The sequence below is a fragment of the Thermobia domestica genome, chromosome 11 (assembly GCF_964235325.1).
Source record: "Thermobia domestica chromosome 11, izTheDome1.hap1.1, whole genome shotgun sequence".
Lineage (NCBI taxonomy): Eukaryota > Metazoa > Arthropoda > Insecta > Zygentoma > Lepismatidae > Thermobia > Thermobia domestica.
Genome location: NC_137464.1, coordinates 183,310,062 through 183,337,674, shown reverse-complemented (window position 1 = coordinate 183,337,674; position 27,613 = coordinate 183,310,062). Strand labels below are relative to the sequence as shown.

General features: G+C 35.8%; 1 protein-coding gene across 2 annotated transcripts in view; it reads left to right on the top strand.

The window, feature by feature from the left end:
• LOC145664605 (uncharacterized) overlaps positions 1-18,932 on the top strand; it is an 84,671-nt gene extending 65,739 nt beyond the window's left edge. Inside the window, exons 6-7 of one of the 2 annotated variants that reach the window (XM_081731413.1) lie at positions 7,634-7,713; positions 10,598-18,932. In XM_081731413.1, the coding sequence (XP_081587539.1) occupies positions 7,634-7,713; positions 10,598-10,785 (268 nt within the window). In that variant the 3' untranslated portion in view covers positions 10,786-18,932. The remainder of the gene's footprint in view (positions 1-7,633; positions 7,714-10,597) is intronic. The other variant, XM_081731414.1, reaches the window with a different exon arrangement.
• Positions 18,933-27,613: the final 8,681 nt, after the last annotated feature.

The window sequence follows — 27,613 nt, the reverse complement described above, 5'->3', positions numbered from 1 at the left end:
TCAGCTCACATGAAGCCTGGTAAAATTCATCAAGCCAGATGGCTATCTACAGCAAATAGAGTCTTACGTTTGTACGTAGGAACAAAAGAACAAACTAATGAACTTAAAATCATCGTCCAGTACATTATGATGGTCTACGCGCCACTCTGGTTTGCTGTGATCCGTAATCCATCGTGTGCAGAAGGAGCTCGTCATTTGTGGCACCTTATCACGACTTCTCGCCACATGGAAGCAAAATACAGGAAAATTCATCCAGTGATCCTTAGAAATGCGTGGTATGGCCATCCTGAGAACCTACTTCTGTCAATGTTGACTTACCAAGATGCTAAAGTACGAGAACTTGGCTGGAGGACAGTTCTAAAAGCAAGACAAACGACCCAATCTGGTGATCGCGTACTGGTACGAGAATTCGTCGTCCCTGAAATCAACTTAGAAGCGACAAACTATGTTGATATGATTAATTGTTCAACATGCACGCTGATGGAGCCACCACTGACAAAACACTTGAGCCTGCAGAAGCTAAGAGAAAATGTAAAGACGGCTCCAATGGCTGATGAATCTATTACGTCCTTACTCTGTCACACTCGCGCTGTAGAAAGAATGGTGAAGTTGGTGACAGAAGCGCCATCAGCGGTATGTGGGCAAGAAGCACGACATAGATTTGTCCTAGCAACAGTGCAATCAAGAAAAAATATACCAGAATTCAATACAAAAAACAATTTCAGGTAAACGAGTAACGATATGAACTTGCACTACCATATGCAGCATTAGTATAGAGAGGGCGGAACTCAAACTGCAGCCACCTCCTCGTGAGTTCTGGGTTATTTCTATCATTAATGTTTGGAAATAAGCAAAGAGCTACAGATGTAAAACAAAATCTTTCTTATCTAATTAACGATCCAGATGAATCACAAACAATGCAACTTAATTTTTAAGAAATGACAAAATAGGGACACAATTGTGCATATTTTAAGCCACTGGTGGCATCTGAATGACTTGACTCATCAAGCTGAAATTTTTTACACGTAAAATAAAGACTTTTTACAGAAACAAAACCACATAGGATAACCATATTTCATAAAAGTACATATTTTACATTTTTAAAAATAACATTTATTTTTTAACAAAATTTAAAAATTTTCGGCTGTTGGTGGCACCTAAAGATATTGACCAATCGACTTGCAATTCTTTACATGTTATATGGAGCCCATTTCGCAAAAAAATATCACTAAGGGTAAGCTGATTTCAAAAAAAGTGAAAATTCGATGCACCCTAATGTATAAACTCACCGAACACTTTCTGTTACGTGTGTGGAAAATATACTGTGAAAAGTCAGCGCCGTGCATTAACAGAAACGTTAAAACAAGCTTATTATAGCAATTTTAGGTGTCATGTGGGTGATCAAGACAAAGTGTGGGCTCCCCATGTGTGCTGTGTAACATGCTATTCTACTCTTATTAAGTGGAAAAGTGGCGATAAAACTCGAGCTATGCCTTTTGCGGTGCCAATAATCTGGCGAGAACCAACCAGTCATGCTGAAGACTGTTATTTCTGTCTAACAAAAATTTGGGGTCATTCTAAACGACAAAATCTAATATTGAGTAGCCAAATGTTCCATCCGCTCTAAAACCCATACCACATGGACCTGAACTCCCAATCCCTGATCCATACGCACAGTCAGAAGAATCTTCTCCAGCAGAAGAGCAAGTAGATGAGTTGCCCGAACGATCAACTTCCTTTGATCCAAACTATAGCCCAGCCAAAAACACACCTCTTGTTAACCAGTCCAGACTGAATGACTTAGTGAGGGATCTAAATCTGAGTAAGCAACAAGCTGAGTTGCTCGGATCGAGACTTCAAGAATGGAATTTACTGGCTCCTACCACCAGAATTTCAATTTTCAGAAACCGACATGAACAATTTTCAGGTTACTATATAATACAAAATTCCCTCTGTGCATGTACAAATATAGATGGTTTAATGGATGCACTAGGTTTCCAACACATCCCTGAAGAATGGAGGTTGTTTATCGATTCCTCTAAAACAAGCCGTAAGGTTGTTTTGCTACATAATGGAAACACTAAACCATCAATTCCAATGGCATATTCCGTAGAGATGAAGGAAACTTATGAAAGTTTGTCTGTGTTGTTAGCTGTGATACATTATAACAAGTACTGTTGGCAAATTTGTGGTGATTTAAAGGTCATTGCTATATTACTGGAGCTTCAGGGAGGATTTACAAAATACTGTTGTTTTCTTTGCTTGTGGGACAGTAGGGCAACTTAATCACACTACATTCAAAAAGAATGGTCCCCAAGAGAAACTTATATGCCAGGGAAACACAATGTTAAGTATTCTCCCTTAGTTAATTCAGAAAAAATTCTGCTGCCGCCTTTACATACAAAATGAAAAACTTTGTGAAGGCCATGGACAAGAATGGAGAAGGTTTTGCGTACCTTAGAAGTCAGTTTCCAAAACTTAGTGACGCGAAAGTAAAAGAGGGGATATTCGTCGGGCCCCAAATTCGGAAACTATTAAAGGACAACATATTTGAGACAAAGTTAAATAATGATGAACTATCCGCCTGGAGAGCTTTCAGTAAAGTGATGTATGGATTTTTGGGAAATCATAAGGCAGAAAATTACCGTCAATTGGTTCAAGAGCTTTTGGATAGCTATCAAAGGTTAGGATGTAGAATGTCCCTGAAAATTCACTTTTTTCATTCCCACTTGGAATTTTTCCCCGGGAATGTAGGAGCTGTAAGTGACGAACAAGGGGAACGATTCCATCAGGACATTCAAAAAATGGAGCAACGTTATCAAGGTAAATGGAATCCTCATATGATGAGCGACTACTGCTGGTTTTTAGTTAGAGAAAGTGACTGGCACTACAAAAGGAAGAATTAATTGTAAGTACAAATGTTTTATTTTCATATTTTGTAAAGCAGTTGTGCATTTGATCCATTGTGAGTTATTGATATTTGTTTTTGTAGGTCAATATTAATTTTTTGTTTACTATCTTGAATAAAGTTTAAAAGACGTGGAAACTAAGAATTTTGTTGTATACTTTTGGAGTTAAAGATCAGTTTTTCAATAGAATTAATCTGGCGCAATTCCCGTTTCTGTATCACTATATGAACAGTGACATGAGACAAAAAATCTACTTTTTTAGGGAATTTCCCGAAAAATCCCTCTAGAATTTCCCTCTTATAAAAATGGCGGACATGGTGTATACATCATTGTAAAGTATGTTTCATTACAAATCCAATGAAGTATAAACCTTGCTTATATTGTAATTCCCGTGGAAAGTTACATGTGATTTTTCTGCACCTATTGTATATGGTAAAATGGACAGTACACATAGCATATATTTCTAGAAATATATTTATTTCTCAATGAAGAATGATGCGACTCAGATGAAACTTACAGGGTTTACTAAGTATAAATCAAGCTAATCTAGAATATAATTTGTATGTTTATATGCCTAAGGATACCCGAACTAGAGCTACAAAAATGAAGAAAAAGGGAAATTTTGGGGGAAATTTCCCGAAAATCCCTCTGTCACGGGAAAACTGTGCGTGATAGAGAAAAACGGATTGCAGATTCGAATTCAGCGGCCAAAGTTCCTTAAAGATCAGCATTCTTCTTTCATGTGGCAAAAACCTTGTTGACTAGTGTTATCAGTCCGAAATTGAGGTCTCAGAATCCGTCGGGCCACAGATGTTGCTAAGCCTTCATTTCTTGCTTCTTTCTCTAGTTCAAGTCAATTAACTGGAACTGCTACAGAGAGAAGACGAATTGGATACCGATTCAGAGGTACAGGATTGCATCGTCAATTGGTCTAATTTACTGGGGCCTGCTCTTCCGGCTAACAAGAAAAGAAATATTCAATCAGCCTGGGACGAACCCATAGTAAAACATCATAGTTCCACATTAATACAATCAACTCTTTAAGATTGAAGACAAGGCCAGATTCCTAGCTGTTTCGTTCCCGGAAAACGGTGCATGGCTTCAAGCTCTACCGTCATCTTCTGTTGGTCTACATCTCAGCAATGAAAGTTTTCGTATTACTACAGTTCTGCGGTTAGAGCAGATGTTTACGAACCACACCGCTGTCGTGCTTGTAATGATCTCGTCGATAAGAGAGGCTTACATGACTTATCATGTAAGAGCAGTGCAGGTAGACAATCACGGCACTCAAGCGTGAGCGATATCATTTTGAGAGCTCTCACATCTGCAGATGTCCCGTTAGTGCCTTGGAAAAAAGGGAAAGCTCTAGTTTGGGACTTCACCTGCATAGATACTTATGCTCCTTCCAATCTTCCACATTCGTCATCACGCGCAGGTCTCGTAGCTGCTCGTAAGCAGAACGACAAAAGGAATAAATATATTTAATCTCGTTGATAAATATTGGTTTGTTCCAGTTGACATCGAGTCAAGTGGTACTTGGGGTCAAGGAGGAGCTAATTTTATCAAGGAAATCGGCCACCGTATTTCACTTATATCGGGAGATAAACGATCTTAATATTTCCTTGTTCAACGGATCAGTATCGCCGTTCAACAGGGGAACGTGTCAGCCATTTTGGGTACGTTACCACCGGTAAAGAATTAGAGGAGATCTTTCTCATATAAGAAAGAAAATAACGACTTAGTTTGTGAGTACCAACGACGGATAGATATTTTTATAAAAATTGAAGAAAAATAACGAAGAAGAAACAGTTAGAAATTTGTAACACTCAAAATTTTCTTAGATTGGTTGAATATTCCGGTTTGTTTGCGCAATTGCATTTGTGTTTTTCTCGATAATGTTAAGTATGTTTCTCTGGTGGCTAAGTACTACATATATATTATTATATTGTATTTATTTTATCTTTTATTATACATATTCAAAAAGTGAACGTATGAATTGGACACATCAGAAAACATCGTATGTGTACAGGATTATATTTAAAATCTGTTACAGTATAGTGTAAATTTCGTGGCTGTGAGCATTCGAAAGCAACCAAATAATATGAACATTTGAGAATAATAATTAACGTTTTGTGAAGATAGTGAAAAAAAGAGTCCTTAATTTCAAAAACATATAAGAAGGCATTGTCTCCTCAAAATTTATTCGAATTCCCTAAAGGAAACCGCAGAACAGAATTGACATAATTCCATTGTGTAAATACGTCAAATTGATATGTCCTTGTGTATGGACTGTATTCAGTGTGCACAATCGCAACTTTTACATACTGCTTTTACATAATGAACATAAAGATTATTTTCATTTTGATAATAATTAAACGATTGTTAATGATTAACAACAGTGGAACGTTTATACAGAAATATTATAACCGATTGTATTTTACGTCGAACTATCTATAGGTGCGAATTCAGCAACCGTGTATCAAACCCGATCTCCAGTTTATCTTGTCGATGCGGTAATCAGTACGTTACTCAGTGTGCTCTGTGAACAGGAATTATGTCTCTCCTGAAATCGGTGCTAACCACGCAAACTGCATAGACTGTACCATAAATCCTGTTGTGCTTGGACAACTCAGTGTCATTATAACAGAATATACTTTAGTCATGTGGTCTTCGTTATTTAGCACCAACTTCAGGAATGATAAAATGTATATTAGTTCAGGAAGAATCGAATTCTGGTGTAACCGTGTATTTTTTTCACTCGTATATGCGATGTAGTTTTTTCTAACTTGAGAAATTAACTTAGTCGTGATATTTTAGTGCTTGGAATAGATAAAGGCATAGATCATGTTCTAAAGAACTTGAACCCTGTCTCTCAATCAGAAATTGTTGAACTCTAGATAGGATTGTCAAGTGTGCATTCTTTGTCCTTTTGACACTTTTCTTAGAAATGCATATATCAATACATTTTTTCAGCGTGAGTTGAAAACTTTTAAGAGTAAGCTGGACTTCTTTTCTTTTTAAACAGGGCTCTATCTATGTTTAAATATTTTTTTCTCAACAGTATCCGCTTGAATAGCCACTGATTTCTGTATTCCTTTTACTTCCTTCCTGTACTTGTCTAAATATATTGTATTTAATTGCATGAATATTCATTTTATGTTTAAAGTGTATGTAAAGTTTCAAAATTTGTCACTTGTGTGGTGTGTCGTGATGTTTCAAAAAGCTGCAGTATTTTAATGACTTGATTCATGTCAACTTTGACAAACATGTTATTATTCCGAGATTATTTCTTGAAGAGCTACTTTTTCCATGTTCGTTTCTCTACTTGCATGCGAGAAAAAGATAAATTTCATTGCCCAAAACAAAAGTGAATAATTTTTAAGTCTTGTCCGCTTCTGGAACGAGATGACTAAACTATATAATACTATACAATGAATATAAGGTGGTTGCTTTTATTTATGTATTTATTTAAAATTTAACGTCCAACAGATATGCTATTTAGACTAAAGGAGACAAACGATTAATGAAAGTGAATAATTACGAAATTAATTTTCTGCGTTCTTCCATCGGGAGTTGAACCCAAGGCCACGTCGCCAAAGGCACAAGCGCAAACCATAAGACAAGCAGGAATGGCTGGCTGCCATATCAAACTAACAATGTTGCCATAACCATTGACATTGAACTAGATAGAGGTTGTACGGTATTCACAGACTTGACTGCTACAAAAATTTGGATGTAGTTTCGGTTAGTATAGCAACATTAAACTAAATTTATTAGAAAAAATAACTTAGGAAAAAGTAGCAGTCGAAAAAAATATAGTGTGTAACAAGTCTTCGGACACTAAAAAATAAAGGAAGGGTTCTCCAGATATGTTTGTTCTTCAAAGAAAAAAAGCCCATAAAGTTTCTTGTAAGACTTGGCACATACATTGACATCTCATACGTGTTCAGCAATGTTATATAGGTTTTCTGTTACGCGAATTCTACAATTTTGTGTGTTTGATTTTCTGTTTGCATGAGATGTTGCCTCGTCCGAAAAAAATTTGAAATTCACAAAAGCATCATCTTTGATCTGCAATGCACAGCTAAACTGGAATCCCTACTCTTGTTGACATTTCTAGATCACGTGAAGCTCTGCATATAAATTATCTCGATTCTTTATGAAAGCTTCTCTCTCTCATTCAGTGTCATTTGCACTTACACCTGACCGACCACTTCTCTTCTTGTCGCATAAACACCCAGTTTCAACAAACTTTACATGCCAATTGTAGATTGCCATCCTGGTTGGTACTGCTTTCGCGTACTTGATCCTAAATTTTCGTTGAACATCCGTTGTATTCTGTGTTTTGTCAAATTCTAGCACGCAAAAATCCTTCTCAGCTCCAGAAAGTGCGATCTTGATTATGACACCAGCTAATGACGATAAATGAAACTACACATAACACCTGTAATGAGAAAGAAACATACAACTTTACACTTTGAAATGATGTACTTTGAAATGCTACTTGTTTTAAAGTATTCCCGGACTTCTGTTACACGGCGTAATTCAAACCTGCACGTTGAATTTGACAGGAGCCAACTCAACGAAATATCGCAACTTTTACAAACATTACTACGCTGACCACAGATAACAAATTTTGATTTTTATATTTAAATGAGTGCGTTGAAGTGCATACGTAAATGTGTTGTGGTTATTAGTATTTTTATAAATATGCTTTTTTCCAGTGAGGAATGTCAGACTGATATGCCTGAAGAAAATTGGGACGATGAAACTTGGGATTCCGATAGCAATTTTGATCCTAATGGTGAGTTTTATTGAAAGTTATCATTACATAAAAGAAAAAAGTTCCTTATAATTCGTTTAAGTATTTAATAGTTTGTTTTAAAAAAATAAAAGGAAAAAGGACAATAACAAGTTTGTATACATTCTGAAGACCTGGAATTTTAAAAATTTTTCGAGTACTTGATGATGATGATGGTTTTGATGGTGGAGGAATGTTTAGGCTGTCGTAGATATTTTCTTTTTCCTTTTACTGATAAGGTAAGTTGCATGAAGGTTTTCTCGTATATGTTTTAAAACACTGTAGTTCAGCTATTATCATCAAGTTCTAATTCATCAACCATTGAATTATGCCCGTTTGTTGCTTTACTTATTTAAAACGTATCATTTCAGAAATATAATAATTAACTTCGAACGTAAAGGTCAATATAACACAATGTGCTTCTGAGCTTACGCTTTCTTATTGTACTGGTTTAGTTTGGGACAAACTTTGTTGTTTTATATATTGTAATGTAATGTTCCACGTTGTAATGCATTCTAAGAGAAAGTGATTTTAAAAAGAAAAAGAAAAGAGATTCGATACCACACTTTAATGTCTCAGCAAGTAAGTGTGCAATTCCGTTAGGTTGTCATTGTTATAGTACAGAAACAAAATTTCATGTCTCATTCGGAAATAGGTAAGATTTCCCAAAATTATATAATAAACAATTCCATACATTTTCTGCATTGTCTGTGTATTTTTATAGAATTGGGCTATAGATCAGGTTTTAAAACGGATAGAAAAGGTGTTAAAAAGAGTTGAGATCTTGCATTGGCAGTAATAATAATTTCATACAGGTCGTATGGAACATATTACACTAGTCTTCAAAATGAAACCTTTTTGAAACATTTGAAACATTATTTTGCGTACAGGGGCAATACATTTAAACAAATACGTATTTTTTTCTATTTTCTGCGGAAAAACTGTTGGTGGGTGCTTGAGCGCTTGCTGGGAAAGTGTAGTAGCGATCGCGAAAATAGAAAAGAGAGGAAGAAGATACCGAATAAAATGTGTATGAAGAAATGAGAGGGAAGAAATGAAGCATTAGGTTGGCAAATTAGGTACATTTGCAATTAAATTATTATTATTTTAACTTGATGACCACATGATATTTTACCCCTCATTGGTCTCTGCTGAAATTGATTGTGCTAGCTAGAGTTATAATTTTCAAGAATGTCTTTTTTCGTATCTTTGGTCCTATATTTTTCTATTTGTCTTTTTCTGTCATTTGTATTTTCGTGTTTTGGTCGTGATAAGTGACAGCATTTTAGTTGTAAGCTAACTATTTTAAGCAGAGATATCTTAAAATCAAGGTAAATACAGGGGATGGATAAAAGTATGGAAACACCTGCTATAAAAGAGGTAGCCATTTCAAACACAATTTGCGTCTGAATGGTAGGTGTCGCTATGGTCATCGGCACATCCTGTGAGGTATACAACCTGACAAATCAAACAGATGAGCCAGTTACAGTTCAGCGACCGATCTGTACAGGTTATGGTGAATCATGTCTGAGCTGACAGAGTTTCAAAGGGCAAATTGTGGATGCGCGTATGGTGGGAGCTTCCGTGATGAAAGTAGCGGAAATGTTGGGTGTATCAAGAGGCACGGTCTCGAAGATCATGACTGCCTACGAGTGCTCCGGAAAAAACACATCACCGAAGCACCAGCGTGGACGCAAATGTGTTTTGCGTGACAGAGACAGACGCACATTAAGTAGGATTGTGAGCAAACAGATGATCACCACGGCGCCAAAAGTCACAGCTGAGCTGAATACAGTACTTAAGAAACTTGTTAGCGTCAAAACAGCCAGAAGAGAACTCCACAAGCAAGGTATTTATGGCAGATCTACAATTCCCAAACCACTTATGACTGTTAACCATGCTGCTATACGGAGACAGTGGTGCAACGCCCATAAAAACTGAACAATGGAGCAGTGGAAGACTGTCGTCTGGTCGGATGAGTCTTCCTTTACGTTGTTTTCAACTGCTGACTGGGTTTACATGTGGAGAACGCCAGCACAAGCTTATGAAACAGACTGTCTTTTACCAAGAGTGAAGCATGGCGGTGGTTAAGTTATAATTTGGGCATCCATATCCTGGTATTCTGCCGGACCCATCATCACCCTGCATAGACATATCACTGCCAAGGCTTACGTAACCATTTTGAGTGACCAACTGTAACCCATGATGCAACTTTGTTCCCAGATTATAATGCCATGTTTCATACTGCTCACATCGTCCAGGACTGGTTTGATGAGCACGAAGATGAAGTGTCACATCTGCCATGGTCTCCACAATCGCCAGACCTCAATATTATTGAGCCCTTGTGGTCAGTTTTGGATACCAAGTGTGAACCCGCTACCCACCACCGTCGTCTCTACAACAACTTGCAGCTGCTTTGGCGGCAGAATGGTACAATATCCCTTTGACAACCATACGCGCCTGTATTTCTCTATTTTCCGTCCACTGTAGGCCGTTCTGCGTGGTCTTACTCGCCATTAAAAAAGGTAATGTGCAGTTTTTCAGGTGTTTCCTTTTTTTCCCCAATAGATGTAAATAGAAATCACTGCTTGGATGAAATCACCAGCAAGTAAATCATTAAAGTATGATTCTCTACAAATTTTAATGATTGCTCAAATACAGTACTCTCGAATAATCTTTCATTTCTCATACTCTTATTTGTAGCACACTTCTCAACATTTAAGATAAGATCATCCGTTAATAGAAAATCATGTGGAAAAAATTTCAGTTATATTTAGAATATATTTTTATTTACGTGAAGATGTAGAAATCTTTTTCGAGTGTCTTTTTGCAGTTTAACCTCTATATCGTACAGAAGATGTATTTATTTTATGTGACATTGTTTCAGTTACGAGGGTACGGCATTGGAATTTGACACAGTTACCTTACCAGCCACTTCCGGATCAGTTCCGTCCCGCAGACATTTTACCGGAACCGACACCAAGACCTAGTGTAAGAATGTTTTCCTATGAAGTGGGTCAATTTGATGATGCGGAAGAAGACCTACCAGCATGCTACAAAAAGGAAGTCAGATAACGAAGTGGAATTCCCTTAGTTTTTAACTATCGTATTTATACGCTTCTAGTTGTTTAAGAATTTAAGTTTTCATTTTCCTCAGTAAGCAGATGCCGAATTATTTCAGGGCCAATATAGTTTACCATAACTCGGTCAACCGAATTTATAAGTATAACTGTATTCCACAAGGTAGAATTCGAAAATTTAGAAATGAAGTACGTTGTAAATAGAATTAGTTCTTATCACAGTTAGAGTTTGCAGTTACTCTGGAATATGAGAGTGAAGAGAAGAAACCCTTTTATTTATATCACAATAGAAAGTGTAGTACATTATAACGTTCTGTGTTGGTATTACGTTATCTTCTTTTCAATTAATTATTCAAGTAAGAAAGAAAATATTTTTGCATAAGATGAAACATTTTACATTGCAAAATTAGAACGTTGTGTCTCAGATATGCATAAATATATCTGTATGAACAAAAAGTTCTATGTTGGTTAAAAATATTTAATTCCTTTTTCACTGAATTTAGATTAGGAAAGGTATTGTTGATAAGATTGCAGTATTTAAAAGTCAGGTTTCTCTGTAAAAATTTACTTCTTACCTTTGTGTGTATTACTTGCTTCAATTTATTTTTAGTAGCGTAAGAAAGATTGTTTTGTTAGCTGCATTAAGCTGAAACATTCACACATAAGGAATGTTGAATATTGCGGAGTTTTGTAACAAGATATTCTGTTATATCATTGTGATAAGTGTAAAGACAAACCCACTTTTTTGATTTATTTATTTTTATTACGAGCATTTAGGTTGAAGAAGTTTTATGGGAAAGAAAGAAGTTGGAAATAATGTTCATTAAGTAATGACTATTAAAAGAATTTGCGTGTGAAGTATTTTAATTTTTCTTTTAATATTTTAAAGACGTGGTGCCTAAGCGAGAAAGAAACACAATAATGTTTCACTCCTTTGCAGTTAAGCTAATTTGCTTATTTGAGAATTGGCCATAAATGTTCTTTCTGCCATAAACACATTTTTGCAAATGTTCTTTCATGTTCATGAGTACATTTCTAGATATTTTTCCTGTTCATAAATTGATTTTCCAGATGTTCTGTTTGTAACTATATTTTCCAGAATGATACCAGAAAACTTTTTCCAGAATGATACCAGAAAACTTTTATATATATATATATATATATAGTGCAGTAAATTATCAGAGTGAGAAAAGGTAATGAATGTACTTGAATACTAGACTTGTAACAATAGAACTTTTCGTTTACAGTTATTAAATAATTTTTGCGTGAATAACTTGAACTGCTCTTGAATGCCAAGCAGAGAGTTTATGAAGTAGAAAACGGAATGTCTGTAGTGTACTTTTAAAAACATTGTTGAAACTAGTCATTAATATTAAGTGTTTATTACACATAGTCCTATAGATTTCTTTAATTCTAATGACAATACTAAAATGAATAAGTAATCAAATTAAAGTGTTTGTACGATCATAAAAGCAAGTAAGCAAAACGTATATTTGTTCTTGCTCGCAGATAATTCCATAACGTCATTAATTTAATCGTAATAGTGATTTCAGGGTTGTGTGTAATTTTTTTTTTATTATTATTATTACTATCCTATAGATTCTCAAAGTAGGAATGTCAAGCACGTAATAACGTTGATTGAATATTACAATATATTTTCATATTTTTCAAAAATAAATAAACAAATAAAAGTAAAGAAAGAAAGAATAGTATTAAGGGTTTATAACATTAAATTTTTATTATTGTAATATGTGTATGTTATTTATGTTTCCAAGAAGTTCTCATTGTTGAGATGTGTGTCAGTAGAATATGTGACATTCCAGTTGGCTTAGAAACGTAAACATTAGGAACTTCGCAGAAGCATAGGCTATTTGAGATCATACCACATGAGAAGTACTAAAAGGCTGATTTGTAAAATATATTATTCCATCCAGCATTAGAGTTAACGTCGTTTGTGCGGGGGAAGGGTTTTGAACTACATAATGAGAGCTAGCCGTATAGTAAAAATGGTAGGAAAAATAAAATAAGTCTCAAATTGTAATATAATTGAAAGGATACGGAAGGAAACTGCTACTAATACTTCTCATATCGGAATTTCTTTGATGGAAACTCTAGTATTAACATCTATTGTTTAATCAATACTTCAATCAATCCTCTCCATTACTCCTGTTGAACTTTTCCTCTGCTTTATCTCTTCGAATCTGCAAACTCTCAGCTTTCGTATCATTAACCAACTTCTAATTATTGTATTCATTGCAACTAATTCCAGTAATACTGCATCAAATAGCCAGATTTTCCTGTATCAGCATTCTTCTTCTAGTTTCAGCTTTTCTTCCTTGCTGTAATATTGAGTCTACATCAGGTCTCAGAGGAACGTTCTAGTCTTCAGTAACCTTTCTCTTATCAATGTTTGAAATGATCTATTCCTGAATTTATCCATCACTACTCTGAAACTCACTAAAGGAATAATTAGCACTTCTGACCAGAGTGTATCCACTTACTTATTAAAACCAAAATACAGTGTAATGGTGTCTATAACTTAACGTAATCTTCATCAGACACCAATTGAAACTGTTTCAGTTAGTGTCTGATGAAGGTAACCTTAAGTTGTCAAAACTGTTAAATTGTATTTTGGTTTCAATAAATAAGTGTATATATTCCGGTAAGAAGTATTCTAAATATTTTCGTTTGCATCTTGTTTGGCAGTTTTAAATATATTTTGTTCTTACTTATCATCTTTTCGCAATTTCCCATGAAATTAATCCTTGCAGCTACATCTGTGTGATGTTTGGATATCATTCGTTACATTTAGTATGAAATAGTAAAGAGAAAATACATTACTTCTAGAGAAAGAATTGCGTGCTTCATCCAGTTATAAAGATTGGCTATATTCTGAAACTTCTTTCAAGTGGGGACTACTTTTATTAGTCAGAATGTTCTGTGGGTCACCCTACTTTTGTCCATTAGGAAGCAAATTTATCATTTTTAAATGCTTTGACCATATACGAATATGCTTATATTTTTAAAGCAGTATTACTTAAGCAGTATCCCGGCATTTTTATATTAGTATTAATACTGTAGAAGAAAATACATGTTAAATTTAAAAAAAAATAACTAAAGGCTATCAAGAATATTTTATAATACTTCAGTATAAGCTGTTACAATTTGAAAAATTTCCTTATTAAATTGTGAGGTTTGATTCAGGTCTATTGTCACAAAACAAAGAACGGGAAAAAACTAAACCAGATTTCCAAACCAGAACTCTGTGTTTCATAGACTACATTATAGGCATACAAATTCAAACCCCTTCAAACAGACAGCATACAGACCTTGTCCAGCACAGTTCAGTTTCATTTTGAAGTTGACAAAGAAGGTTTTTCCGTGGTTTGCTGCCATCTCTTGATCAAAGCCCAGAACCGTGATCACTAAGGTTTGGTTGTCCACACGCGCAAAATACAGGATGTGATTTTCCTCCAAAAACTGGATAGTCCTATGTACATTCATGTCCAAAATTATTGTCGCATATCTATAACTGTCTTGTAAGACTACAATTTGATAATGATTTTGCAGGGTACTTTTAATACTGACACTATATGTATAATAGCGAAATGTATATTTTTGGTAAATTTCATAGGAAAAAAATTATAAATACGAAACGTAGAATAAGTAAAACAAAATTTTGTTAAATGAACAAGAAATTTTTATTTTCGTTTTATTGTTCTTATTTACTGCTCTTTTCACATAAAATTTGCCACATACATGTCTTTGCCGATTATACACATACTAACATTGTAAGAAATACCGGGCGAATTCGTTATCAAATTATATTCCTCATGCGACAATAATTTTGGACATGAGTGTACATAATGCGATGATGCCGTGCCAGACCAAAATACAGCAGGATTAGGAATGTTTAGATTGCATAGCCATGGCAACAGAATTTTCCTCTGACACTGAGCAACACATATGTCATTGTTCAGAGTTCTGTTTGTCACAAATGCTGGACAGTCTTCCATCCTGTGTCATTGCCTGCCAGATCATCATAATCATTGAAAATTTGGATTTCGGTTGTACCATTGCTTCTGTAGGAATTTGTACATCTGGTACAGTCTGCAGCAAAAAAAAAAAAAAAAAAAAAAAAAAAAAAAAAAACCTGCAACATGAGCATGTAAGTTTATTGTGAAACGACGAAGTCTTTTGCTCTAAAATAAGTGTGCAGGGGAGAACGCCGAGGTTTCTCCTGGCGTGATTCGTGCCACTTAGACGTTATGTTGATTCCCTGCTCTGTTAGGCGCAGTTTTACAATAAACTTACATGCTCATGTTGCAGGTTTTTTTGCTGCGGACTGTACAATGAAGATATATTCATTGCCATTCATCTGTAAAGCATAACATTGCCTCATCTTCAGTAATGAAGAAAAAGTTTCCTCCTGACGGTATGACATGTTTATACAATTTTTCTTTGCCTTATCAATTTTCTCCTTGTATTTTTCCATCTTTTGTCTTTCACGACATTGAACTGCGGCAGTGTTTCTGTTTCTCATTACGGAAGCATGCAAAATCTCCTGTTTTGCAGTAGCTTATTACGTTGGCAGGTTTCATTGTTTCACAAACAACTTTCGTGTCTTTTTCTATCATTCTCTAGTTATTTACTATGACCTGGGAGCCTGAAGTTGTGCTGTATCGGACATCCAGTTTCCAGAACATGTTTGACGTTTCGATAGTTCCGTCTCATATATACATTAATTTTTGAAGGAGGATGCTGTTATTGCACAATCATGATTGTGCATCTGGAAGAAGCTGCCAATTGCAATGTTTCGCGTTTTTGTATCCCCTGCTTTCAGCATTTTGCCCACATGCACCATACTTCGGAACTGCACTGCGTAGTAGCAGAGCGTACCCAGTGGTGCTAACAGTAAACCTGAATCATACCCTATAATCTGTTATTTATATATGCAATTTATACCTGTTCGAGATTCTGTTATAGTGTATAATACGGAATTTAGTTGAATTTTTTCTGTCTTTTTTGGAGTAATGTTCAATCTCAGAGGGCCACAGGGGCATACTTCGAGAACCACAGTTTGAGAAACGCTAGGGTAGATAATTCACCACAAATATTTCATACGAAGGTTATCAGTTTTTTAAGATAATTTTTTCTGAGTCTAATGACATGTCAGTTTGCCATTAACTTGCATCATATATATAAAATCGATTCATACATTATGAAATTATTTGACACAATTAAATTTAACAGGAGAAATTGTATGTTATTATTGTAGAACACTTTTCGCTGATAGATTTCAAACTGCTTGTATACTTTAAAGTACAAAATGAAATACAATTGATAATCGAATATATATCAACATATATGCATATACCATCAGCAAATCACTCACTGTTAATCTCTTTAGTCCCAAAAATCTTCTATTGCGTTATTCTTTCTCTTAGACGCACCATCTATATAAATGTGTCATCACTGTACAATACAAACCACTGCAATAGCATAAAGTAATTGGGTATATTTGCAGATAGAGATTTCAGTGCAATTGTCTCCCTTTGTAATATCATAGTTCATCTTTTTACTTCCTATGGGATATAGATTTTTTTGACCCAATGCGGTTTTATCACAAGATTTCTTGCAATAAGTAACCAGATGCTTCCATTTTTTCCGTATTTTGTTGCATTTATTGCTAATATTTGTTACAGCAAGGCTAAATTGTTGTTAGTACCAGTATTTAAATGGATTTGTATCTCTCCCTATTAGAATACTTACCTACATCCTACAATTTCTACCAAGTTTGTGTTACCAAAATATTTTCTTTCTTCACAAAAATTATCCCGATTATAATCAGCCCTTAGATAACTTATTCAGATAAAAAAAAGAACTTGTTATATTTTCCTGTGAATGTAAGTTTTCTTTAAAAAAGAAAAGAAAAAACTAAAAAGTGAAAGACTAATAGTAAAGTATTGATATTAAGAGTTGCAACTTTGTTTCTAAGTTTCACTTCAGACACAAAAGATTAGGAGTATTCTTCAGATGTAGGGTGGAAGAAAAATAGTTAAAAAAAAAAAATATTTGCTAGCTAGTAAATAAATGTTTTTAAAATGTCTTACCAGTGGATTTCCAGAATAAGTATATAATTATAAAAAGGTAGTTTCGTGATTAATGAGTTGAAAATACTATTCGGTTTTTAGGACGGTTTACAAGGTAGTTTTTAAAGATAACTTACATGATTGTTTAGAACTTATGCAAGCTGCGTAAACTAAATAAGATACTTAGCTTTCAAGGCTCAAATGGCTTCTCGATGGAGTGTAGCGAAAAGAAGAAGAATACTAAAGACCGAACGATGTGTGGTCTTGTGTCAACTATTTATAAATTGAAAGCTTTCATAAGCAATATTTTCTACAAACTAGATTGCTATTAGATTTCCCTGATAGAAATCTAAAGTTATACATAAATCTGCATTCCGAAGACACAAACCAAATATTATTGTTAATAATTTTATCAGTTCAGTTCATGTAGATGCAGTATCTATCCTAGTTAGTTTATAAGTATTAACTAAAAATTTGTCAGGTTTGTTAATAAACAGATACTTTATCAGTTCAATAAAAGGAAAAACTAAATTCGTTAATTTAATTATCGTAGCATTAGAGAAAATCTAAACAAGAGTAATGAGTATTTTTTTTTCTTTCTTTACTAAGTCTGTGATATACTCAATAATTTTAGTACTTTAATGTACTCAAGAGGTGCTTTTTAACCTTCGCACTACCAACGGGGGGTACTTAGTGCCCACCACAGTATGTTTTTTGTAATTACTCTTGTAATCGTTTCTTTATAATTGTAAAAAAAAAAAAAAAAAAAAAAAACTATATATGTATATTGCTCAACATGTGTAGCATATACCCTGTGGTGGTGTAAATTGAACGTTAACGTGTCTCATAAATTAGCTATTTTAAATTGGTGGGCAAAAAGTACCCCCACCTCGCTCGTAGATGTGATTGCCATTTATTAGCTGTTAGTCTTACTCCGTGTACTTCAGTCACTGTAGACTTTTGAGTGTGTTTCTATTTTTTTTTTTTTTTTTTTTTTCGAGATATATTTAATCTTAACAGGTCGGTTCAAAATGACGCTCCCCCTTGGTAGTCTGTGGTAAAAAAAAACAAAAAAAAAACTAGGTAGTGGGGGGGGTAAATCCAAGTGCTTTCTTTCTTGTGTTTCTCGGTGATTTCACGATAGAGGCATATGGAGTTTATGTTAAGTAAAGATCTCGTCCTATAGGCTCAGTGCTGGAGAAGGACATTAAATTAAATATTGATGTATTCCTACAGCTGTTCAACATTAATTATACATCCCTGATTTTAATTTTTATTGTTATTGAAAGCAGTAGAAATCACTAATAAAACACCAATATGAAGACAATAGGGTAATATAAGAGTGAACGTTAGTTTGTCATACAAGTAAACTGTTAGATTAGGCTATAAAGAAATGTATTCTTACAAGAAAATTTAAAAAGCGCATTTTCACATAACTTGAAAGACTGGAATCGAATAATCCATTAAGATCTTGCCGTGCAATTCTTTAAAATTTCATATTTATTCTACTGTACTAGAACATAGGTAAGAAGATATTTCCTTTCCTTTATAAATGCATTAGTTCATATTCCATTGTGTATTTCTGTTGTATATTATAATGATCTTACATTACATGTCTGTTGCTTATTTCATAAGGATAGTAATTTTATACATGTGTTGTAAATGTATGTTTAAATCATAATAGACAGAAGGCAGCATTAAATCGTGTAGATCTTAACTCTTCAAGGATATTTATCGTGTGCTTTACCGAGACTGTATTTCTTTGAGTTATAAGCCTGGAAAATACATATTAGAAAATAAAGAAGAAAAACTGTCGCCCGGTTATGTTAAAGGGAAATTGAAATTTTACGTAAAAGATAGTTAATTCAATTGAATTGTCAGTACGGTGGAAAAGTATGTGAATTGACAGATGCTATGTAATTGGGCAAGTTTTCAAGAATATTAATTGAATTAATATTAATCTACTCTTCATAAAATTGTAATAGCACGCGTACAAAACCAATTATGCCAAATGTCTTCCAGCTTTTCGTCGTAAAAAGGAAAAAAGATTTTTAAAAAAAAAAAAACTTGTTTGAAGACTTATTTAAGTAATACAAATAAATGATTAGTCATAAGAGACATGTTGGGTCTGTAAGGATGTTCCGATATTGCTCAGTATAGTTGATCCAATTTTTCGGTATGATTGTACATTGTCATGAAGCGATGCATGATTCTTAAATCGGTTCGGAAAATAGAAATTTACAGTCTACCAAATAAGATTTATATGGAATTTAAAATTGTTTTTGAGGGCACGCTAGAAAGACAGGAAGGCGCCAAATAGAGATACTTAGCTTTCAAACGTTGAGTAGGTCGTCCAACGACTAGAAAGGAAAGGAAAAAATGAATATTACATTGAGCTCCGATTATATTGCATTGAACATTCAGAATGTTTATATGTATATATGAAACTTTACAAGATTATCTATATCTAGAGCTCTTTATTGAACCAACAGTCAGTCACACTTTTTTCAGGTCACACTATTCTTTTTATTCTTCATTATTTTGTGATGGTTGTGAATGTCTTGCTAATCATATTAACCGGTTGTAAATGTCTTGCTAATCATATTGATCTTCTACACTGCAGCAAATGCATTTGTGCAAATCTTGGGGGCATGAGCAACTGATTAATGTGGTAATAAATTTCTGCTCTTTGTATATGTACTCAATATCATTATATACCGCGTGCTTGTTTTTTTGTAAATACTACTAATAATAATATAAAAGTGATAATAAAAGTATAAGAACGAATATTCCTTTTGTTGTACTTCTCTTAATTTAGTCTATCATTATTTCTTGTCTTTAAATTATAATAAACATATTTCTGTATAGTAATATTTTATTTTCTTAACCTTTGTGATTGTTATTTTTCAAGCATACACAGTGTGTTTTCATGACCTAGAGACAAACTCAGAGTAATGATAAACGATGACAAAAGTGAAAATTTTGTCCCAGCGGGACAAATAGGACTATACTCGAGAACAAAATATCAGGATAAGGTCCAGCCAAAGGCAATATGCATTATTCGTACCTGAAATTTCATTATCTAAGAATTGATTGGAAAATGGGCAGCGCAAAGGTAGCCTCAATAGTGTATTTCGTAATTTCAAACAAACAAAAAAAGAAAAAACGAGAATTGTCAATTGTACGCAATAAAGTTGTTTCAGGTAGAAAGATATCTCAACATCTGAATCAAATGAGAAAACATGGGTCTGCGAAATCACGAGTTTCAGATTGGATAGGATCTGTTGACCGTAGCGAATACTGATAGAGATGGTGGGCAACCACGAAAGAAGCAATCTGAGGTTAGGAACTACGATCTTAACATGTAACAGTAAAACAATTACACGGTATAAATGTTACGAGAGTAGTAAGAGGCAAGTACAGGATGTCAGTACGTACATCTCGCTAAAGAACAAAAATAATTCTGGAAAGCTGGTTTAGTGCAGGAAGACATACGTGAGCAGGGAATGAAAATTGGTCGACGAAGAAAACTAGCTGCGTAATCACGTGGACATCGTAAACAAAGACGACCAAAATACCCTTGAAAGGCAGTACAGAACGTAACTACCGCTAAAGACAATGACGAATAAACGTCATGTAAAATAGTTAGTAAATTGAAATGATAGAGAATGTACTTACAGGTTCACAGTAGATGTTCAAAATGATGTCCCCCGGCGTCGATACAAGCATAACAGCGTCGTAAGAAGCTTTGTCGCGCATGTTTAAATATCCCTACTCGTTCTGATGTTAGCGCGGATTCGTGCAAGGAATTCCTCTTCGCTCTCTACAAGAGTTTCATAGACAGGCTTTTGAGGTAACCCCACAAGAAAAATTCAGGTGGGATGAGATCCGGTGAACGAACTGGCCAATCCACCTATGTGGGAAGGTTTGATCGAGATATGCACGAGAAACAGTATCAAAGGGAGCTCTCGCCCCGTCATTTGACACTACATCTGATGACGAACACCAAGCAGGACATTATTAATCATTCTGGAAACCTGCAGAAATATCGCATATACTGGTGCAGTTAAGTGTGTTGGGGCCTATTAAGTGGTTGCCAACAATGTGCCCACATGATTACTGCAAATGTCTGTTGGCTCTTGACAGTTATCGCGTAAAGGTTTTCATTGGCCTACACGTGACTACTCTGACACCATCTCTAGTAAACAGTCTTCATCGGTAAACAGTATAGAGGCATGAAACTGAGGATCGGTCACACAGCAGTGCACTAGCCATTCACAAAATACAGCTTGACTCAGATTTTGTACTCTTTGTGGATGGTAGGGTACAACTGTTGTTAATGTAGTATTTTCCACACGGTACTGTCCCACACCCATTTCATGTGTGATGTGCTATTGTCCTCGTGCTTGTTGAAGGCTATTCTTCCACACGATCAAGCACCGCTATTTTGAAGGCGGGAGTCTTGGTGGTTCGTTGCCCCCTTGGTCGTGAAGTTATGGTCGCAAATGTCCCGTTTCCCGCAAACGCTGGAATAGGCGTGCAAACATGGAATCCTTTGGATGTCTTCGTGGAAATTTTCCACAGTATGATCTAGCCGCTTCATAACCGTTTCCATTAGACATTCCATAGGTAAACAGCATAGGCCTTATGCAGAGTCGTTTTGAAGTATGATTAGAGTCATACTTAAGGCCTAGCTACTGTAGGAAACATGTTAGTCGAACTCTTTAGTATGGCACTAATCACGCGTCAGAACGGCTTTGCATATGGCCCCATATCTTTAAGCTCAACTGCGAACTCCATTGCACTGCTACTGTTACATGAACGACACACTGAGTAACTGCACTACACTATACTGTCAGCACTAACCAGACGACTGCTAATAAACCTTTGAAACAGCATAAAACGACGTCAGCATTCAGCATCAGATTTTTCACAAATGTCACAGAATTAATATTCTAATGTTCCAGTAACTTATGTGGCGCTATAGCCCCCTTTCAAAAATAAAAAAAATCACCATTTATATCTCTAGTAGAGACATACGAAAAGAAGGTATTTTTTGTCAATTAATGTGAAATTTGGCGTCGTTGTAGCAAAAAAGTATGCGTTTTTCATATCTGGAATGTTATTTTGGTAACCACCACCTTAAGGAAACACAGGGGCGAAGCATTAGATGATTGATCTTTATAAAAATTCAAAATTTTGTTCCGGAAATGCCAGTGAGCGTCAGATTATTCATAAATGTCACAGAATTAATATTCTAATGTTCCTTTCATGTGCCAGTGACTTATATGGGGCTATAGCCCCCTTTCAAAAATTAAAAAAAAATCGTCATAAATATCCTTAGTATTGACATACGGGAAGAATGATTTTTTCTCAATTAATGTGAAACTCGGCGTCGGGTTAGCAAAAACTTATGCGTTTACCAAATCTGGAATATTATTTTTGTAATGTACCGCCTTAGGGGGCACAGGGGTTGAAGCATAAGTTATTGGACCTTTTTAAAGTTTCAAATTTTATTTTGGAAAATCCAGTGTGTGTCAGATTGATCGCAAATAATGCAAAATTAATATTCCGATGCTCTTTGCATGTGCCAGTGACTGATATTGAGCTACTGCCCGCCCTTTCAACAATTACATTAAAAATTTATAATAAATATCCTTAGCAGGGACATACGGAAGAAGCTATATTTTGTCAATTAATGTGAAATTAGGCGTTGTGCTAGTAAAAATCTGGAATATTATTTTGGGAATAGGCACAGGGCACGGAGGGTAATTTAGTACTCTTGGGGGTCATAGGGGGAGGACTGATAGAAATTCCAAATTTTATTTTGGGAGTGCTCATGAGTGTCAAATTAGTTGCAAGATGCGCAGAATTAATACCCCATACTGCTTTTATGTACCAGTGACTAATATGTTACTACAGCCATCTTTGAAAAGCATCATAAATTAAATATAATCATTCTTACGCAAAGACCTACTGGCAGAAGCTTTTTTTTTTTTTTTTTTTTTTTTACAATGTGAAATTTGGCATTATTTTTAGAAAAAAAAAGTTAGTTAGAAAATACAACAACACTCTTTCGCTTGTACCTATGATGGTGCATGCGTCTGGAGTGTGACATAGGTAAATTTGCATTTTTAGTTAGAAAATACAATAACACTCTTTCGCTTGTACCTATGATGGTGCATGCGTCTGGAATTTTATTACGGCCATTCCTCCTTATTGGGCAACATAAAACAAAGAATTGTCCAGAGCGTAGTCATCCAGATATGTTGGAGAAGGTGTTCACAGTGGCTCTAGTAAATCGCATTAATTCATTCATGTCTTGCTCGTTTACGAGAGCATGTTGAATAAAGTAAGTTCATTTTATCTGTCTTACGCGTAAAGATTAATGAAATCTTTAAGCAATTTAGTTAATGACAACTGAGCCAAAAGAAAAGTGTTGTTTTTAGAAAGGGATAACATGTTTTCTTGGGTTTATGGTATAACCTGACTCAACCTGACCCTTATTCCTCGCGAGACATTTGTTTTTATTACAACCACGTGTCCATAGTATACAATTTCCTGACGTGCTTACATGTGCAGTATACGAGAAGGCTAGTGCGTGAAAAGTGGGATCATTATTGTGGAAGAAGTAGGGAAAAGATACGCTTTTTCTATGAATAAAGAAAACAATATTTTAATTTTTAAAATATTACTTCTCTTTTCGTTCGTGGTACCTGCGGCATTTTCTATTGTCATTTTGTGTTTTATTTTGAGTTGGTTTGCTTAAGTGTGCAAAAAATATGCTGGTGAATTTATGTATGATTTTATGCTATAAGAAGAGGCCAATTTGGTTTCTAAAAACGCGCCAAAAAAACGAAGCTATATCCTCAATCTGTTACACTGACAGACGATATTCATTTACACTAGATTCGAAATTTAAAAAAAATCAAAACATTCTTCTACAATAATGACAAATTGCACATTAATTGTAAAGCATATTTATCTCCTTCCCGTACGTTCCTGCTAAGTATATTTACCGTAAATTATGTGATTTTGGAAGGGTAGCTGTAGCCCAATATCAGCCACTGGCACATGCAAGGAGCTCGGAATATTAATTTTGTACTATTTCTGATCAATCTGACACACATTGGATTTTCCAAAATAAAATTTGAATTTTTTATAAAGATCCAATAACTTATGCTTCACCCCCTGTGCCCCCCTAAGGCGGTACATTACCAAAACAAATATTCCAGATTTGATAAATGCATAACTTTTTGCTAACCCGACGCCGAGTTTCACATTAATTGAGAAAAAATCATTCTTCCCGTATATCAATATTAAGGATATTTATGATGATTTTTTAATTTTTGAAAGGAGGCTATAGCCCCATATAAGTCACTGACCATGCAAGGAGCATTGGAATATTAATTCTGTGACATTTGTGAATAATCTGACGCTCACTGGCATTTCCGGAACAAAATTTTGAATTTTTATAAAAATCCATCATCAGATGCTTCGCCCCCTGTGCCCCCCTAAGGTGGTGGTTACCAAAATAACATTCCAGATATGAAAAACGCATACTTTTTTGCTACAACGACGCCAAATTTCACATTAATTGACAAAAATTACATTTTTCTCTTATTTCGTTACTAGGGATATTTATGGTGATTTTCTTATTTTTGAAAGGGGGCTATAATCCCATATAAGTCACTGACACATGAAAGGAGCATTAGAATATTAATTCTGTGACATTTATGAAAAATCTGACGCTCACAGGCATTTCCGGAACAAAATTTTGAATTTTTAAAAACATCCATCATCTAATGCTTCGCCACCAGTGCCCCGTAAGGCGGTGCGTAACCAAAATAACTTTCCAGATTTGAAAAAAAAACATACAGGTACTCTTTTGCCTCATCGACTCCAAATTTCACATTAATTGACAAAAATACCTTCTTCTCGCATGTCCCTACTAAGGATATTTATGGTACTTTTTTATTTTTGAAAGGGGGCTATAGCCCCACATAAGTTACTGGCCATGCAAGGAGCATTAGAATATTAATTCTGTGACATTTGTGAAAAATCTGACGCTCACTGGCATTTCCGGAACAAAATTTTGAATTTTTATAAAGATCCATCATCTAATGCTTCGCCCCCTGTGCCCCCCTAAGGCGGTGCGTTACCAAAATAGCATTCCAGATTTCAAAAACGGTATACTCTTTTGCCACAATGACGCCAAATTTCACATTAATTAATAAAAAATACCTTCTCGTATGTCCCTACTAAGGATATTTATGGTGATTTTCTTATTTTTGAAAGGGGTCTGTAGCCCCATTATCAGTCACTCTTATATGTATGGAGCATTAATTCTGTGACATTCGTGATTAATCTGACGTTTACTGGCACTCCGAAAATAAACTTTGGGATTTTGGTAACACACCACCCACCAGCTTTTTACGTCCCTTGCCCCCCGAAAGGGGGGGGGGCTTCCTAAAATAATGTTTGAGACGGCTTTACTAGCTTTGTGAATGAGTGTTTTTTGCATTTCGTAACAAATAACTCATTTGCCCCAAAATATTTACGAATAATTATTGGAGAAAACTGCTTCCAAAATTTAACATTGAATTTCCCATAAGGAAAATGAACTGTTGTGTTTACACCCCCAAAAGGGGAGGTAAACAGCAATTTTCTCCTATTTTCTTTAGAAATTCGAAAAATTCGGATATTTCTCAATAAGAGTGCCAAATTTTATATTAATAGTGTGAAAAATTCATCTTCTCCCAGTGCTGTAGAAAATTACACGAATTATGGAACAGTCTATATATATATATATATATATATATATATATATATATATATATATACTCTTGGGAGGTGACTCCTGCAACCAAGAGAAGACAAAAGTTCTCTTGAACTTTCAGCTATCGGACATACAGATGGTGATCAGAAAAATGGAAACACCTGGAGTTGGCAACACGTCAGATGTATGGGTTGGCAGTGGTGTCGTGGTGCCCGCAGCGCCGGACCGCTGGTGGTGGTGTGTTAGGTCGGTCTCCATACTACGTCAGGCGCAGTGGAACAGCAGTGTCCAATGGCTGCGGCAGACGGAGGTAATGTAAAATGGGAGACCTCTCAGATTTTCAAAGAGAGCAAATTGTTGGTGCGCGGTTATGTGGAGTGAGTGTGACGGTAGTGGCTAATGTGTTAGGTGTGTCGCGTGGGACAGTGTCGAAGGTGATGACGGCCTACACAACACACGGGAAAACCACATCGGGGAAGCGGAACAGTGGGCGGAAGAAAATCATGAGTGACAGGTCACGACGGGTATTAAAGCGAATTGTCACGCAAAACAGTCGTGCTACTGTGCGGAGCAAGTGACGGAGGAACTCAATCAGCACCTCCCCCACCCTGTTTCGACAATCACAGTCCGCCACGAATTACATGACATGAACTTACGGGGTCGTGTTGCACGGGCCAAACCGCTCATCAGGGACCATAACGCTTTCGCACGCTGCAAACGGTGCTGCGATCACACAACTTGGACCGTTGAGGACTGGAAACGTGTGATATGATCGGATGAGTCATCCTTCACCCTATTCCCAACCACAGGCCTTGTTTATGTGTGGAGAACGCCCAAAGAAGCTTATGATCTGCAGTGTCTCCGCCCAACTGTGAAACATGGCGGCGGCTCGGTGATGCTGTGGGCCGCCATATCATGGTTTTCATTGGGTCCTGTGGTCACACTTAGCGGACGAATCACTGCCAACGATTATATCGCAATTTTAGGAGACCACTTGCATCCTATGTTCCGGATGTTGTTCCTGGACAATGACGCCATCTTCCAGGATGATAATGCACTCATTCACACAGCTGGCGTTGTTGCACCGTGGTTTGAGAAACATCGGAATGAAGTTCAACACCTCCCCTGGCCCGACCAATCCCCAGATCTCAACATAATTGAACATCTGTGGTCCATCTTGGAAACACGACTCCGGCGACGATTTCCACCTCCATTCTCTTTCACAGAACTGGCCGATGCCCTGCACGAGGAATGGTGTAAAATTCCACTTGTTTCTATTCCCGGCCTCTATGCCTCCATCCCATGTCGCATCAAGGCTGTTCTGAAGGCGAATGGTGGCCCGACACCGTAATAATCTGGTAAGTTGCAATTTCGTTCAGGTGTTTCCATTTTTCTGATCACCATCTGTAGTTTCGGATCTACAAGGTGCCGAAAGGGAAAATTACTTTCGGACTCCAATAGTTCGGAAACTATCCAACGTAAAGAGGGCGGGTATAAAATTCACTGAAGAAGTCATACCTGCTGTATTGAATTTTGCATGTTTCATAATCCTATCATGCACGCGCAAGGGATTCTCCAAAGGAACGTAGGGAGTCCCGGATAATCTGCCAAATGAAAATTGGTCTAAATGAATATGAATTGATAGGGTTTCTACCAGGTAACAATAATTCGTTAGTATTAAGTTGATATCTGGAACAAATACAAAATGGTGTACACCTTCAAGCCCGTTGTGTGTGGTTGCATAATCGCTAGGTACGGATGCTAGCCAACAGTGACGTTCTGAGTATTACGTGTAGCGAATTTGTACTCAAATGCTCTAGAAAGACATCTGGAGTGTCGGTAGAGCACAACAGATGAAGCAGGGTGATTCACATGTGTGGAAACACTTAACGAAAAATGCCCATTGAGTTCAAATAGTCGGAAATGTAAGGATTAGCGTCAAGGACATGAAA